Here is a 17,369-nt window from a genome sequence, read left to right as displayed (position 1 = left end):
GCGTCACGGATCGCCGTTTTAACGCAATTAAAATTTGACGCCAGCAGAGACGACAGACGGTCAGACAGACAGACAGGCAAGCAGACAGACACGGGCGGTCGCATCTCGTGGTGTACGCATGGTATACATGCGGAAAGCGTCGCTACAAATTCGTAGATTTCTCGTCGTCGTCATGACGCAAGGAGAGAACGAGCGTTCGCGAGGAGAAGTCAGACAGGCATAGAAGCTGAGGGCTTCATTATTCAAAGGGTGTCGGCGTCTTGCATTCTGCCGCTCTGCTGGATCCGCGGAAGTTGACGGGTGTGAAGCAACCATCCGTGAGCAGTTCCTCCACCTCCTTCTCTTCCTTCGCCAAGCTTCAGGCGCGCCGCCACACGCTTCCTCTTTTCCATGATTCCTCCTCGACTCGATATGTCATTGATTCACACCGAAAAGATCGTTGACATTCGTTCCTGAACAACTTTGACGTAGCCCATATATTTTACGTTCTTTTTATCTCTTCTATCTTTTATATAGTTAAATTCCGATGTAGGCAATTTTAATCTTCGAATCGTTGACATTCGTTCATGAACAAATCCGACTTTATATGTTCCTTTTATTTCTTATTTATTTCATATTTTTATTTTAAAGGTTTATTTCGATGTACGATTTTAACAAATCGTTGAGATTTTCGTTTGCGAGCGACTTTGACGCGATCCATTTTTTCTTTCACACTTTTTCTCTTATTTTAGAGGCGTTCCATTATAGGAAATGTTAACTCTTAAAACGTTGGTATTTTCGTTTGTGGACGATCTTCACATGGTCGATTTTTTATTATACTTACATTTTATTCTCTTTTATTTATTTATTTTAAAGATGTTTTAACGTAAGGAATCTTTAAATCGCCGATATAATGTATTTTCCCTTATTGGAAAAGAGAAGATCCAATACATAAAGTGAGTAAAAATTTGATCTTTGAGTGACCAATTTCATTCGCCATGGATTGATCATTAAAGGAATACGAAGCCGAGTAAACATTACATGCAGTAGATAGTTTCTGTTTCCTGTATAACCAAGGTACCTTTACCACTATACCGCTCGAGGAGACGAGTAAATTGTGCCGAAACATCGGCTGTGTCTCGTCCGGGTTGATGAGATTTACGAGCGTCAATCGAAATCGAGGTTGACTCGTTATCGCCAGTCGCGACTCCGTGACTTGCCAATTACCGTCCCGCTAGATTGCCAGATCTATACACATACAGACATCCCGTTCAACGAAATTGCACATTGTAACTTCGTTTCCCCGTTTCGCATGTAACCTAATCCAAGCCCCTAACCCCTTTTCTTACATTTAGTTCTACAAATGGATCTACAAATAAATTCTTCAACAAAGACTTTATTTTCTCACGTTTCATACATATCTACACAAAAATATATTTTTATATATTTAACAAATCATAAAATTATCTAGAATAATTTCTTTAAAAAGAGAGAGAGTGCTAAAAAATATCATATTTTCCTTTTACCAAATTGATCCCGGTAATACTTAACTCTTGATTAACATTGTTATATATTAGATGATCACTCGTTTGACATAGGTCATCTAATTTTACAATCTATAAGATTGATTTATACCTATTTCATATATAAATATAGCACTAAACGATAGAAAAAGTGCAAATTGACACGTAGTACTCTAAACATAGGTAATTTACCCTAAAACTGCAAATCGCTTATAGCTTAATAATACCAGTTGAAATTTAAATACTTATTCCTCTTCCTTTATTTATATTAATACCTTTATACGCAGCAGAGCAACTTGTAATCCTAAACTCGAGTCTAACTTTTACAATAAACTCTTAAACAATTCAACAGAACCTTAACAAACTTACGTATCTTAAATATACCTACGCTTGTCGATATAACTGATTACTTATCCAAATGTTCCTCGAATCGATCCACGGAAAGAACCAGGCGTCTGTACACACGCGACAGAGAGGAGAAAATCTGGTAAAAACCATACGCGACATCGTATCCGTGAAGATCCTGAAGCACTAACTATTCGATATCCCTGAAGCGGAGGTAACCGTACATGCCGGCAGCCAAAGCGTCTTGCCTTCATCCGGCTCCTTTCGCTGAAGGATATATTCACTGTACGATATTTCGTGAAGCATGTATAACCGCTGAAAGACACGGATTGCAAACGCACATAGCAGTCAGCGGAAAGGAACCAGCGAGAAAGGACAGGCGTTGGGGTAGCGAGAGCGAATTGGAGTGGGTGCTGAAGAAGGATGCAAGGAACACATAGTTGGTAGACGGTATGGGAAGAGAGGACGCGTGTGCTACACAGAAAATACGATGGTTCGAATCACGAGATGGCGCACCTGTAGAGGGTACGAGATAGATGAGAAACGAGGGAGAAATAGAGGCACACGGTGGATGTTGTGTAGATATCCATTCGCGGCGGATGGGAAGCGAACGTAGTCAGTCTCACAGCAGAACGATCACAGGATGACGCGGCAAACGGCGAGAAACGAGCGATACAGGCAGCATAGAGCGACAGAGAACTCGGCCTCCTTGCAAATCGCATCACAGATCAAACACGGCTTGTATATTAAACGTAACCTGCTATAAAGCGTCCTGCCAACTGCTTATCTACTGTCCACGTTCCAGGACCGTCCTTCGATCTTAAGAACACTTACTGAGCGGTATTTTTCACGATATCCTTGCAGCAATTGACACGATGCAATCGCTGTGACATCGTTATTCGTCTGTCTCGATGAATGATAAATGATTTTAAATATGCTACCGTTTACGAGACCAGCATTGCGGACCAGTACTTTCGCGACCAGATACGTTGGCTACGTTTGACATCCCGACATGTGTTACAAGGTACATATACACGCGCCAGTCCTTAGTCGCAGCCAAGGATGCAAGATTGAACGCCCGCGAACGCACGCTCCAGTGGAGATCATGTGGCGAATCGCGAAGACGTTTGTACCGCGTCAGCCGCTTAAGATCTACTGGGAGACTGCGATTTGCATGCGATTCCAGAGATAAATGTATCGCTGTTGAGGCAAAGGCTTGGCAGATAACGTGGGTTTTTGAGATGTTATGGATCGATAATTCTAGGAATGTTTCGTGAGAGTTGGCTTGATCGAAATGGTTTGATAAATGTAATAACGTAGATACGCGAATTCTACGTCTTTTACGGGTTTTTACATTAAACGTTAGATTAGCTTTGGTAAGGATAATGTTTGATATTAATCTTGACATTGTGTTTATGAGAACCTTTAGGCTATGAACGATGTTTGCTAATTTGCTAATGGCAAAAGTAACTTACCAAAAATTCCACCTCACCAAAAATTCGCACGTCACACAAATACTGCACAGAGCTAGAAAGAAGCGCCTTCGAAGAAAAGTGGATCTAATCGGTTATTTCCCAAATGAAACCTCATCACATGACAGTGAACAAAGGAACACTTCGCTTCTTTTTGACTCTGCAGTACATAAACATAGGCGACAAACCGACCAAAGCCTCCAAATGAGAAGCTTGAAAGTTAAACCAACAGAAGCAAACCACCCAAAATCACCCACCAATAAATCCACAAAATAAGTCCAACTCACCTGACTCAAAGGACGAATCCTTTCGTGAATCGACTTCTCGGCCTGCATTGCAGAAGGTGGCGGATGATCAGGCGTCGGTGGCTGAACATAGTGCGTTGGACTGGTGGGCAGCATCATTTGTACTCGTTTCAGGCGCTTGTCAGTTGCTTCGCGACCTTCTGGCGTAGAATGCTCGTCGATAGCGTCGCGCTTGTCGTCCAGAAGACTCTCCTGGGAAGACTTGAGCGTGAGGAACGCGTTCGACACAAACATCGGTTCCTGGACGAACGAATCGGTCTCGCTGCACGGCGATTTGTCTGCGCAAGGACTACTCTCCGCTTCATAATTCTCGAACGCGTGTCTACGTAATTTTCGTCGAGGGTTCAACGTCTTGATCGGTCTGTTCTCGTAGATGGAAGTTATGGCAACCGGTTCTACGTTAGTTTCGCGTCTTTCTTCGCCATCCGGCACGCGAGACTTCATTTCCACGTATTGGTCCACGCTTCTGGTCACGTGACGCAATTGTTCACGGCGTTTTTGTAACTGCTCCAAGTCGATATGGCTGCGGGCGCCGCTGCGCGCCATGAATAAATACTCGTAGTTGCTCGGGCCCAGAGAACAGTCCGCTGATAAAGACATCTGGGTCTGCAAGTGCGTCGGTGAGACGGAGAGATTGCGTCTGGGTGGTTTTTTCGGTGGAGTTGGCTGGAATAAGATACATTCCTGCTAATTCTACGCTTGAGGATGTGTTAATATATTTCGCGCTGAAAAAATAGATTTTTCAGGAAATTTTGAACGAAAGTTAGAAAATTTTAGTAGAACGAGACAAATGTAAAATTCTGCATATTTCAGTTTTGTTGCGTCTAATTGCCTGTTTAAATAACGTTTATAAAAATATGTATTGGAGAATTTGATGAATTAGAGAACAGTCAGGGGATGCAGACAGCATGAATCAGACGATATTATTGAGAAATAGTAGCTATCGTATGTGAGGAATAAATAATCAGTTAGATAAATTAAATACAAGTTTGATATATTCCAAAACAACAAAATATTAAAGTAGCTCTAAAAGAATAGTTTCTGACCACAATTTAGATATGGTAGTTACTTGAATCTTAACTGATAATATTGATAACTATATCTTAGTTGAATATAAAATATTAGCACTTAGACAACAACTGACGCAAAATACGAAAATAAAGAATACAGTATCAATTAAGAATTGGGATTAACAACGATGAAAATGGAGCCTTTTCCATCTATAAAAACACTTCAATGTTAATGAAGTTTGACTACTAACAAACGTTCGCATATCTTTCGAAAGTAATATTCGATCGGCATTTTTTTCACGAAGTAACCTCGTTCGAAGGAAAAATGTGTAGCCAGCGTCAAACTGTCATGCCGGGCCAATTAACTTGCGATCAATTTGTCCACGTTAACGAACTGTAAGACGCAGAGATGATTCATTGCCGGTTCTTCGCGCAGTAAAAAAAGCTTCAATCTCGAACAAGTGGGAAAAAATAGGGAAGAAGGATGCTTGAGAAAAAAACAATTCACTGTACAAATTGAGATTCTGCTAATAACATTGAAATTAACAATCGACCGGTATTTAAAGAAAGGGAAGGAGAACAAGAAAATGTCAATATGAAACTTATAAAAATTCCAAATACGATACAATTTTATAATACGACATGGCAATGTAAACATAAGAAATTGATATTGATTTACATAATTTTTAAATCTACGTAAGTTACGTAATACCATTACGTATAGTACAACAACAATTTTATTATAAAATTATTTGTACAGGATATAATCAAAATAAGCGACTTTGATATCGTGTTCTACTAAAGATAAGTTCATTCTTCCTTCTCCAAACAATTATTCTTTTTTTAGTTAGAAATAAGTAATTGTAGTATTTGAGATAGAATAATAACGTATATTACGATAAATTAATCTCTGCCTGAAAGTTCGATAGGCAAAGAATTCTCATATTTATTCTTATGAAGCTTATATCTCTAAACTAACAAGTTCTTTCCCTTTTCAAACAAAATACTGTCCCTTGACTATCACGTGACACAAAAATCAGAAAACCAACGGAAATAGACTTATCATATTTTTTCTCTTATAATCTTCAGACGTGATCGCTACTCTTACGAAATTCCAATGCAAACAACAAAATTTCTTATATCTGAGGAAGAATCTCTTTCCTAAATATATGTTACAGTTCTTTTTCTTAAACTATTCAGTATCTTCTAGGTTGTTTAACAAAGATTAAGATTTGCACATAAAAATTAAAGAACCACAGCAAAGTTAAAAACAAAATACAATACCAAAGTTCAATATCACCTATTTTACTTACATCTTGTATATATATTATCAAGAATAATAATATATACCAATAATATCACCAAAAATGAATGTAAAAATGTTATTAAATACTTCATACATTTCCTTATCAAAGGCACGATACGTCGGATCAGTTACTAGAGTGAAAGATTTCGCTTCGAACGAGTATACTTTTTGCGACATCGTACAACTCCTCACCGAGTCATAGACGAGATGTCGAGACGAAAAGGGGAATCGGGGTATTCTTACCGAGACTTTACTGTTGGAGGCGGGGCTGTGAAGAGAACTGGACAAGGGTGCCATTGGCAAGTAAATCCCGGCAGCGCTGGAATCGTTGGGCAAACAACGCCGGTCCCGTGGGCTCGGTCCACCGACGCTCGAGGACGAGGAAACGCTCAATTGATCCGACTCCCTGCCACCCCCGTATCCCGTGGGTAATGTCAAGGACAGATCCTCCGACACGAAGCTACCCTCCATTGTTCCACGAGGTACCGGCGGCGTTTGGTACAATCCGTTGTCAGAACCCCTGCGCAACCAAACTCAACGTCTCAGCGGGACCAACTCACCATTAACTTGGAATTGCTAATGGTTTACTTCATCGAACAAATTCACTTTTTGTTTTTTAATTTGTTTCGTTCTTTGTTTGTTCGTTTGTGTATGACAAAGTAGATTAGGATAAATATCATGCAGTAGCGCTTTGGACGATTGACACTGTAATATGTTATGGTTTTAAAGGACTGCTCTTTGGATTATGAAATATTTAACAATGAAGATTTTGTTTAATTTCTCGATGATAGAAGATGATTGTTATGATTCTTGTTGTATGGTGCAGTTTGATTAGATACAATTGAAAACAGCATTATTTATATGTTAATTCGTTTGGAAATTATTCTACCCTTTAACGATTTACGCGTGAACATGTTTTTACCGATGCTTTGAACTTCATATTTAATATGAAATTCAAATATTAAACTAAATTAATTATATTTAAAATCAAACAGCAAATAATCCAGAAAATACACATAACGCTGTAAAATTACGAAAAACCCATCACCGTGAGATCAATTTCCAAGCAAACATACAATTCGTCTAGCACTTTCCGCAACAACTTTTGCAAGATTTTCCAATTCCAATTTTCCCTATACTTTGCCTATTTACGTGTCACAAATATCCAATATGAATTACAAAAACGCAACAGGTTGCAGCGTCGTAAAATTCACCGCAGTGTATCTTCGACAGACAATCGAATAGAGAATCGATTTCAGTGCAGGAGAATCGAAAGCGCTAGCATTGTGCTGGAGAACGTTTGCATGTCATTACCGTGTGATGTCGCGCTGTGCTATTGGTATTCTGTCGGTGATAGTGTTTTGTGGTTTGTCGTCGGGAGTTTGATCGGAACTTTCGAGAGTATTTATCGAGTTCAGAGTGTCGGACATGGACATAAAGACGCTGTCGAAGACGGAACTGGGGTCGGAGTCCTCTGTCTGCTGGAGGGTCCTCCGTACTCCGTTCACAGGTTCCCCATATTCCTCGTTTTCACTGAAATTTCGCAATCCATCCGGTATCGTAAGATTTGAACGCAGTTTACAACGACTCCACTATCGTAGCATACTGAAAAGCGAAGCAGTGCAGCCGGCGTTCCACCGATCAAGCGAATACACAGCAGAACAGCCATTTTAAGAATACATCGCTTTCGAGTTTTTATTCTTTCGAATTGTACGTTATTAGTTTTACCGTTGTATATTTCTTTACTTGAAGATTGTAATTAAATATGGGAAGTTTTTTTATTGTTTTTATCTTCTTAAATTTAATATTACGATTGAATGTTTAGTACGTACATTAAAGATAACTTGATGGGCTAGCTGAGATAATTGTAAAATATTGCTGTATTAAATAGTTAATATATCGTTATTTAAATAGTTCATATGTTTCAAATAGCTAAATCACTATACAACGATTCAATTAATTCTTTGTTATGTTCTGAAAAAGATGTACCATACGTTTGAAGGTTTTAATTGTGATTCAAGTTTTCCGGTTGAGTTGAATGGATGTTTGACCAAAAAAAGGCTGAGATCTACTTGTACCATTCATAAATCGCTAATAGCGCCAAACATTCCCATCAATGACATTTATCTTCCTAGTTAACATCTTTTTAAAAACACGTCTTCGATACGAATACGACACACCACTTTTTCTCCATCTTCAGTTTTCTCAAAGAAACTATGCTATCGAAGAATCGCCCAGGAAACCTTCGTTACGGCGATCTTCCACAATTAAGCGTACTAGACGCGAAGAGGCGCGGATACAATGGCCAGTGCTCGTTCATTGGTCAAACTAACGAATGGCACACGACTCCGAGTATCATCATCTTTCCTCTCGACAATGCGTAAGTTGAAGCGGAGACGTCCGCGGGCGAGTGTCGACTTTTTAATGAGGCCACGTAGGCGAGGTCGGAGGCGAGCAGAGAAACGAGAAAGAGAGAAGCAGGAGGACCACACCGGCGTGGCGCGCCGCTAGGCAGAACAGGGGAACAGAGGAGTGGAAGTAAGCGAAGCCAGAGGTGAATGAAGAGCCGGCGAACCGCGGTTGGAGGCCATGCCCATAGGACGAGGGAGAGAGCAATGGTTATTAGTTTTATGCTGAGACGGGCTAACATTTACATTGTTTAACGTGATGGATTCATCTCGAGGCGGCCGAGCCACGGCTGCCGACGTCAAACATTGACGGTGGAGGTGCGGAAAGCTCTGGTACCGCTCGTTTTCCCCTTGCTCCTCTTCTCGTCTTTCGTTTCTCCACTCGCCGTCTCCCTTTTTCCCTCTGACAGTTTCTCGGTCGACCTCGGTCCTCTTTCTCTGCCTAGTCAGGCCAACCGCGTTTAGCAGCTGCCAGTAGCACCAACAGAGAGAGAAGAGAGGAGAGAGAGAGAGAGAGAGAGCAGAAGAGAAAGAAAGTGGGAACGAGAGTACCAATGGGGTATACGGCGGGGGTGACCCAGGGGTGAACGAGGCGGTCGGACTCACCATCGCCTGCCTACATCAGGAAAATTAAACCAAGCCAAGCGGTGCTTAACGCGCTGGGGCTACACGCGGCCGCGCCACCTCCTCCAACCTCTTCTCCTCCACCTCTACTTTCAGCTTCCCTTTTCGGTCCGAGAACCTTTCCTCCTCTGCTCTCCTACCCCATCCAACGTCCTCTCTTCCTGACCACCCTCACAACCTAACCCTCTCCTCCCCTTCTCGTATGCCTGTGCTCGGTGCAACCAGCATCGGTACTAAAACGATACCAGCGACGCCGCTAACCATCATCCGAGCACTCGCTGCTCGCCACTCGTTCATTCACTCCGTGTGCCCAGGTCCACGTCTATGCTTTTGTTTACACGACATCTCCTATATTAAAGCAGCCACGGCTATGCGCCCATCTATACTAAATATCCGCCCTTTTTAGAAAATATTACCGGGGCCTCTCCGCTCTTATCCGATGCACCGACGCGATATTCTTTTCTCTCTCCCCGACCAAGATGACGCCTGATGAACACAAATACTCGGGGAACAGGTAGAGCTCAGTAGAATTGTTCTTTTCCTCCGGGTTCTTTTCTTTCTTTTTTCTGTTTGTTTGTTGGGTTGTTTCTTTTCTTTTCTAGGCTGCTTTTCCTCGCTGGAAGAGATCGTTGCATGGAACGCAAAATGCGAATAGCGTGTACCGATGCGTTCTTGTCGGAGATGGCGATGGCTCGTCACGATCGAACAAACCGGTGTTTCGCATCAGTGGAACGGAGCTCGGTTGGTTATTGTTAGTCATCTCTTTTTGTCGGAATGAATATTCGCGAGATAAGTTGCGTTTGTTTATCGTTTTCTTGTTGTAGTTATCTTGAAAATGATAATTTTACCAGGAAGTCTATCATTGAGTCAAATGAAATTGTTCAGTGAAATTTTCGACATTTTCCCTATAGTTCTTATTCGTTTGAAATTAAAACAATTATAAAGTACAATAAAGTATAAAATATTCTATCTAACGATCTGATATAATATAAACCTTGAAAATTGCGATATTATCAAGTCTTCTTTAAATCTCCTTATGCACATCTCAATTTCTTCTCTTTACATTCTCCGAACCCGCGAATCGTTTAAATGTCCTTAACTATAAATCAACACGACGACTCGTTCCATTGGCAATGCTTATCGTAGCTTGAAGCGCAGAGCGCAGTAACGCATAACATGTAGAGTCACAAGAAAGTTTTACGATCGTAGAAGGGTCAGGAAAAAAAAATGAAACATCGAAAGCGACGACAAGCACGAATCAGTGTGAAAATAGGGGAAAAAAGATTGGATACTCACAAAGACATAACGGAAGTGCCGGAAACGCGGCGATCGTCGTCTCGAGGCTTATGATAGAACTGCCATTGAGTGGGCGATGTCCCTTCCGCCGGAGAAAGATCATCCCCTGGGCGAACGTTTTCGTAAGGGCTACCCAATGAATCGTTCCCCTGGACCGGAATGGGTGGCAAGTTCTCGCTGTCTGCGTCGCTTTCCACACCAGAGGAAGACCTGTGCCCTGTTCCCAAAGTTTCATCAGTGAATTTTATTCATTTTACAGTACGCTTTAGTTAAAACTTTATGAGTTACAGAAACGATTTACTAATGAGTCAAAATAACCCAACTAATCTTTGTTATACGCTAATAAATAATTTTCGTATAATATCTAATTTTATATTGCAAAATAGCCAACAGTCCTTATATCAAATTGACAAATATGTATCTAATACGGACCACTTGAATCATTTCGTCCAATTCATCGTAATTTGTCCAACCTATATTCACATCCTTTTACGTCGCCAATATTTAAAATACAATTTCGCTATCAATACGCAATTAAGAACCATCGCTTTAATCATTAACCAAACACAACGCGAATTACCGCTTAACAAACAATCGTCGATCAACGATACAAAATCAAACTGGAATCGCGGATATTGCAAACAGAACAATATCAAACTTTCATCAGAGGATCATCGTTAACAAGATTTAACGTGCTATCGCGTTAAATCTTGTCACACGAAGTTCGATCATGCAAATATTTTGAAAATCGACGGGAACAGGCTTATCGGAGCCAGTTTATCGCTGCCTACTTGTAAGCAATGATTGACAACGGCAAGAAAAAACGCTTTTTTTCTCCCGAGACATGTCTCGTTAATTGCACAGCTCGTTTACTCGGGATATCGCGTCGAGGCGGGAGAAAAAAAACCAGCGTCGCAGCGGATACGCACTTTTTATCACCGCGGTGATGTCCTGAGTGACGTGTGGTGGGAACTGTCCCAGAAGATCGAGCACCGTGTTCTGTCGCGAGTCCCGGATGCCCAGGTCTACACCTCGGTCCAGAAGCGCTCGCACGACTTCCATCTTGCCGCATAGCGCCGCCTCGTGCATCGCGGTCCCAGCGGACGTCCTCGTGTTTACGTCCACGCCTGCTGCCAACAACACTTCCACCACAGCTCTGAAAACAACATTTAGGTACTTTTTTTATCTCTAGACTCAATTACAATCTGTTTTTGTAAAAGAATCAAATTGGTAGATGACTGTTTTCTTGGAATGAAATATGAAAAAAATGATCAAAGTTTGTGAGCATCGTAGATAAATGTAATTGTACAACATGATATAAGAATGGATATAACGTATTTATTTCCCTTCCATAAGCCACATAAGAGATATTCAAATAAATGATAAAATAATAATGTGCATCTCTAATCTGCATCAAACTCTGGAAAACCTAATTGAATTAATCTATTTCTATTTCGACCTTCGTTTCCATTAAGAATGAATCAATATGCATGCCACAAATTTGAGATTTACTGTCGTATAAATGAATCGACTCTTATTTCAATAAACTCTCCAGAAATATTATCGATCTCCTCATCCATTAATCATACACGAGCCAATGGCACGCTTCTCCATAAACGTCATTCCATTAATAGCTTAAACCTTTCACGCAGAACCTCCCCTAAAATTAACAAACCAAATTAGTAGAAGCTATCCTCGAATTCCCTTTAGCCGCGAATATATCATCGGCCGTTGAAATGTACCGAAGCGGAACCGGATGGAAACCGGTGATCGAGGAACGGTTCTCGAGGGCAGAGAGAGGATCCGTGGCTCCGCGGATCACTGGCGTCAGCTGAAAGTGGCCCGCTTGCACGCATTTCCCATTTCGACGCGATACCAGCAGCAGCGTGTAGCACGAAACCCAGATTTCGTTTTGTATCTGTCGGCTGGTGTGCACCGACTGCAGTGACCGCAGCCATCCGTCGCATATAGGATTCGTGGCTGGGAATCGGATTCACGTGCACCTATGTTGTTATTACCGTGCCATAGGGGTATTTGTATACTGGCTTACCAAGAGCACCGATATTGAATCCGATAATAGACATTACTCCCAGCCCCCGGAATCCCTCCCTCGTCCCTTCCACACCGAAAACCTCCCCCTGGTTGTGTTTCTCTTTCGCCTACACACGTCCTCTCCCTTTTGGTCCCGCTATGGGCTCTGGCTCTGTCTATCGCCGCCCACGCATCCAACAGATCCGCCAAATATCGCGGCGGGGCGCGTGAAACGCGTGCGTGAACGCAATCATCGCAGTGTGCATCGAGTACACAAGCGAATCCTGGCCTACGTTTCGACGTGACCGGCTAGCTACGTGTGTACACTTTGGTCTTGCGCGCGTACACAACGCCGAGAACGAGCGTACACGATCGAGTTCCGCACACCGGGATACCGTAGTTTCGCGCCTGTCCAAACAGTCAAAATGCCGGTACACACACCCGAGGACCCGGTATGCTGTTTGACCGTGGAGATTGTTCACCGGAGACCAGCCAGATTTTCCAACCTAATCAGCGCGACGAGATCCGATCGAATCGCGCGAAACTTTATTCGGGGTACTGACACGGGAACGTGGCTGTGGAGCTAGCTGGTTCTTCTCAGTCAGATGGATTTCGTTTTGATGAATTTGGTATTTGGAGTTAAGTAATATCGTAGATTAGGTAGTTTTTAGACTTTAATTCGATAAATAGGGAATTCTCGCAAGTTAATGTTTGCAAGTGAATATTCTTGGTATTTCACGCAGGTGATAGAATGAAGGGTAAGAATAAGAAATAAAGCGACAAAGTGGTTGGAAAGAAAAAGTACAATATTATATTACACATAATATAATAAAGTACGATACTTCGATATCACTTGGAAATTGAAAGAATATTTTAGGTCGCGTAGCGTAAGATAATAGATCCATTCGTTCGTTAAAGGGACCTGGAGTAACTAACTCGACCAATCATTGTAGACATCGATTAAATAACAATTTTACACTAACAGAGGAGTCGCAGGTTACTTAAATTCAAGCAACTCGACCAATCTGCACGAGACTTAGCAACAACTTATCATAAAATGACTTTTCAGCTAAAATACTTTTATTTAAATTATGCACAGCAAAATTATTTTTTCTTTTTTTTAAATATTTATTGTGGAAAATTAAAACAAATGAAATATTATTTTCGCTGGTATGATAAATTTACGCTCAGCTTCTCTTACATACAGGGTGTATAATTGTATATGAATAAATATTCAAAACGTGGACATGAAAAGCGGGAGAAGAAACATTTATCTAATGGTAGTCAGGGCGACGTCACGTCTACCTAGTGACAGCTGATGACCGCTCGCGCCAGCGAAGTCACGCATACGTGACAACGTTAAAATGTTAAATAGTGGAATACACTTAAACGCGGTGTCTCGTTGACACACGATCGCGGCACTCGGAGTGCGTGAATAGTCGCGTGAACACCACGCGTGTACGTACACACGAACACTCGTTGTGAAACTGTACACCGCGTGCGACTCGCGAGCGCGTGCCACGCGCGCTGTATACACTATGGTGTATTTATCACGCGGCTGTATTCCACTATGGCAAGTGCGATCAGGAACAGAATATCAAGGGACGTGTGAACAACGCATATTGCTCGGTTTTGGCAAACTGTTTACGTGAATGAGATTTTGTAGGGAAACTTTCGAAACAAAGTACAATAGACGATAGAAAGAAGATGTTGGAATTCTCAAGATATATCGTGTTCATTTCTTCCTATTATTTTTTATTTTTGAGAAATATGCGTCATACGGTTTCAATAATTGGTAGTATGCTAGTATTAATTATCTTTTTATGTTTTGAGGAAGAAAATTAATACAGTTATAACTTTAGTTACAAATTAATATATTCTTCCTTCTAATAAAGTTAAAATTAATAAAATTCTAGTAGCCTTAACACGCAGTCAATAGAAGTTTATCGATTGCAGTATTTCAAACAAAAATTCCTATTATTCCATAGTTACGAAGGAGATCAACATTTCATATAAACTGATCATTTGATGTAAAATGTAAGCTGATCATTTAACATATATTTTATAGTTCGTTTATCTGACGTATTTAATCAGAAATGGTATCACTGTAGCTGGTAATATTCTGTGAACGTGTTAAAGTAATTATATAATAACATGTTCTACGAAAAGTTAAATTTCCGAAACAACCTCGTTATAAGTCTATAAAATTTCTCATAACTTTGACTAATCTGATAAGTAATTGTATCGTTAAGTCCAAGCGATTTCATTAATCCAAATAAGACCTTAAAATTAATATACAGAATAATATATATCTTTAGAAACCTGTCATGTGCTTTCCATGAAAATACGGCCAATAAAGTTCGTCTAACCAATCATTCGATATATACATATTTCGGTTTCGATATCGCGGGATCTGGATGGACAACAGGAGTCGAGAATGGCCAGAGGGGCACAGATTGAGCGGTTTCCACCAGAGAATGGGGGAAAGGGTAGAAAAGAGGAGGATGGCGCATCGCTAGCGACGGAAAATGCATTCATCGGACTGTGTATCGCGACGCGATCGCATTATAAGCGGCTAGCGCCAGTTAAAGCGATTACCGGCAGCAAGGCTGCATAGAAAAACCGACGTTATACCCGATTACAATATGACTGCCGTTTCGCGGCGATTCACGATCGGCGAACGAACGATTTTCGATCGAGCCACGCGTGCACCCGTACCCAGCCGTTCCATCCTACGCTCGTCCAACAACGTCGATTATTTTAAAGGCTTACCAGCCGGATTATGGACGTGACGCCGCTATGTTAAATGAGAATGAATTGGCCGAGCAAAGCGTTAAATACCATTCCCTTCCCCGCTCTTGCAGTCCTCTGTTTCCCGATGCTGGAAACGAACGACGCGACAATGGTTCTTTGGTTGTTTGAGGGGCTTGAAGACGAAGGTGTGTTTTGAAACGATTTAAAGAAATTGTAGAGAGAAATCGTGTTGATTGTAAGAGGTTTTGCTGTGACTGTTTGCAGCCGGTGATACATATTGAGAAGTAAAATTCTAGAAAGTAAAATTGTGGATGAAGGATGGAAAGGGATAGAAAGGTGTTTCAACTTTCTAGTTCAATATGAAATAAACAACATGATTAAATAATTAAAAATGAAATGACTCGTGTCAAGATACGTGTAAAACATGATACATAATTTCTGAAATACACAGTATTATTTAAGAACTATAATATTATTCTTCGCTTCAAAAACCTTTTTACCTCAAATCCATCTGAACGCAATATTAAAAATACGTAAATATTCAGAGAAATATGTAAAAAAAAAAAAAAAATAACGTTCACACTTCAATTTTTTTGTAAATTTTTACCGATTACTACCATGTCAATTTTACACAAATATTTCCCTTGATACCTCCACCAAACGTTATTTACAACTACTTGGATATTTTAAATCAACGAACGGTTCGCCGACAGACTGGAAATAATAAACCAGGTGCATCGCATCCAGCTCTTCGAAATATAACGCGAAATATAACAAGAAAAAAAAATTATATATATTTATATATGTATACTATAAATGAATGTATATGGTTTAACATACGTGCAAATAGCCAGAATTCGAAGAATTGTTTCGAGCCTGTGCCGAAATTCATTTTCGTTATTTAATTGTACAACATCGGTGTAACCGATTATCCGGTTAATCTTGCATCATCCGATTGAACGATTCGATTAATCAAATAACGAAGGCTCGTGCTTACAATATCGTTTATTTAACTCAACATTTTTGCCGTGCGAAGCAACAATCACCAATTATTTGTGTAAATGCTAGTAAATCGATCGGACGTTGGCACGGGAAGCTCTCTCGTCGAATATTTCGGCGACTATTTTTCTTTATAGCGGCCGCCATTGTACGCCATTGCGAAATATAACGCGAATCCTCCGGTCTCGTTCGCGGAACCACGTTTCACCGTCACACGCCATCCCCTATCGCTTATTTTTGACATCCCTCTCTCTTTCTCTCGCTCCAATAAATCGCTCGCTGTCACACAATTTACGGTTTCGAAATTCACGCTTTGTCAAAAATACCTGTCCCATGTGTACCCTTTCGAAATTTGCTCTGGAAATGCCAACATATGGGACTGCAAAGTGAAAGAGAGAGACAGTAGTATTTATGGAAAATTGGTCGTATAAGGGAATATTTGATATTGTTTTCTTTCCTTTTTTTCCTATCTCACGTGCAGTAAAATTGAAACACAATTTTTTCGTTTTTAATATCGCTCTGAATATACGCGTCTATTCGTTTTTTTTATATGTATATAACAAATACGTTTAATTCTTTGCGAATCGAGTCAAATATATTTTACCTCGATTAATCTGTATCATTAAAAGCAGATAATAATTTGTTCATTATATTGTTTAATCATTTACTTTTCTTATTGTTATAATCAATGACCTATTTGTATTATCATCACAATTGGTCCATATTATATCAGAAGCAGATAACAATTTGTTTATCATATTGCTCGATAATTTGTTTCTCATATTACCGTAGTCATTGACCTATCTGTATTGACATATTTTTATTTAATGAAGCTTTATTCTCTCCTCCGAATAGAATGTTTTTCCACAGTCCACGTATAATAATTTTCCAACCCATCCAGAAAAGCATCACTATATTATTCGCACATATAATTTTAACACTCAGACTCGTAATGGCAAATGCTACTATATCACTCCCAAACATTATACATTCATGTAAAATTCCAATTACTCCTATATATTATATTACGCCTAAAAAGTGATCAAAACATCTAAATTTCCACTTACATACTAAATCACGCACCAATTATTATCCATCAACGTTCTCTCTCATTGTTCACCGTGCGAGCGCTATGGAGCCACGATATATCCCTTCAAAAGGGAACAACGCGTGAGTGTTGGTGCGGTTATCGAAGCGTCAGAACACCTTGGCGCATAAAGGGGCATTAAACATGCTGCGATCGAGTCGGTCCGGAGGGGGAGAGGCGAGCAATCGCGGTTCAGCCGCGCAAACGTCGAACGATCTAGGTCGATACGT

The 17,369-nt window shown here is 40.5% G+C and overlaps 1 protein-coding gene across 2 annotated transcripts in view; it reads right to left on the bottom strand.

Moving 5' to 3' along the window:
* Positions 1–17,369, bottom strand: part of LOC126915821 (ankyrin repeat and SAM domain-containing protein 1A-like) — a 75,184-nt gene that overhangs the window by 41,369 nt on the left and 16,446 nt on the right. For both annotated transcript variants that reach the window (XM_050720874.1, XM_050720875.1), the window contains 4 exons: positions 11,198–11,424; positions 10,269–10,485; positions 6,184–6,460; positions 3,607–4,290 (listed from right to left, as the gene is read on the bottom strand). In XM_050720874.1, the coding sequence (XP_050576831.1) occupies positions 3,607–4,290; positions 6,184–6,460; positions 10,269–10,485; positions 11,198–11,424 (1,405 nt within the window). The remainder of the gene's footprint in view (positions 1–3,606; positions 4,291–6,183; positions 6,461–10,268; positions 10,486–11,197; positions 11,425–17,369) is intronic.

Source organism: Bombus affinis, chromosome 4, assembly GCF_024516045.1.
Source record: "Bombus affinis isolate iyBomAffi1 chromosome 4, iyBomAffi1.2, whole genome shotgun sequence".
NCBI classification, from domain to species: Eukaryota; Metazoa; Arthropoda; class Insecta; order Hymenoptera; family Apidae; genus Bombus; species Bombus affinis.
Note: the sequence above shows the minus strand (reverse complement) of the source record. Positions and strands in the feature narration are given on the sequence as shown.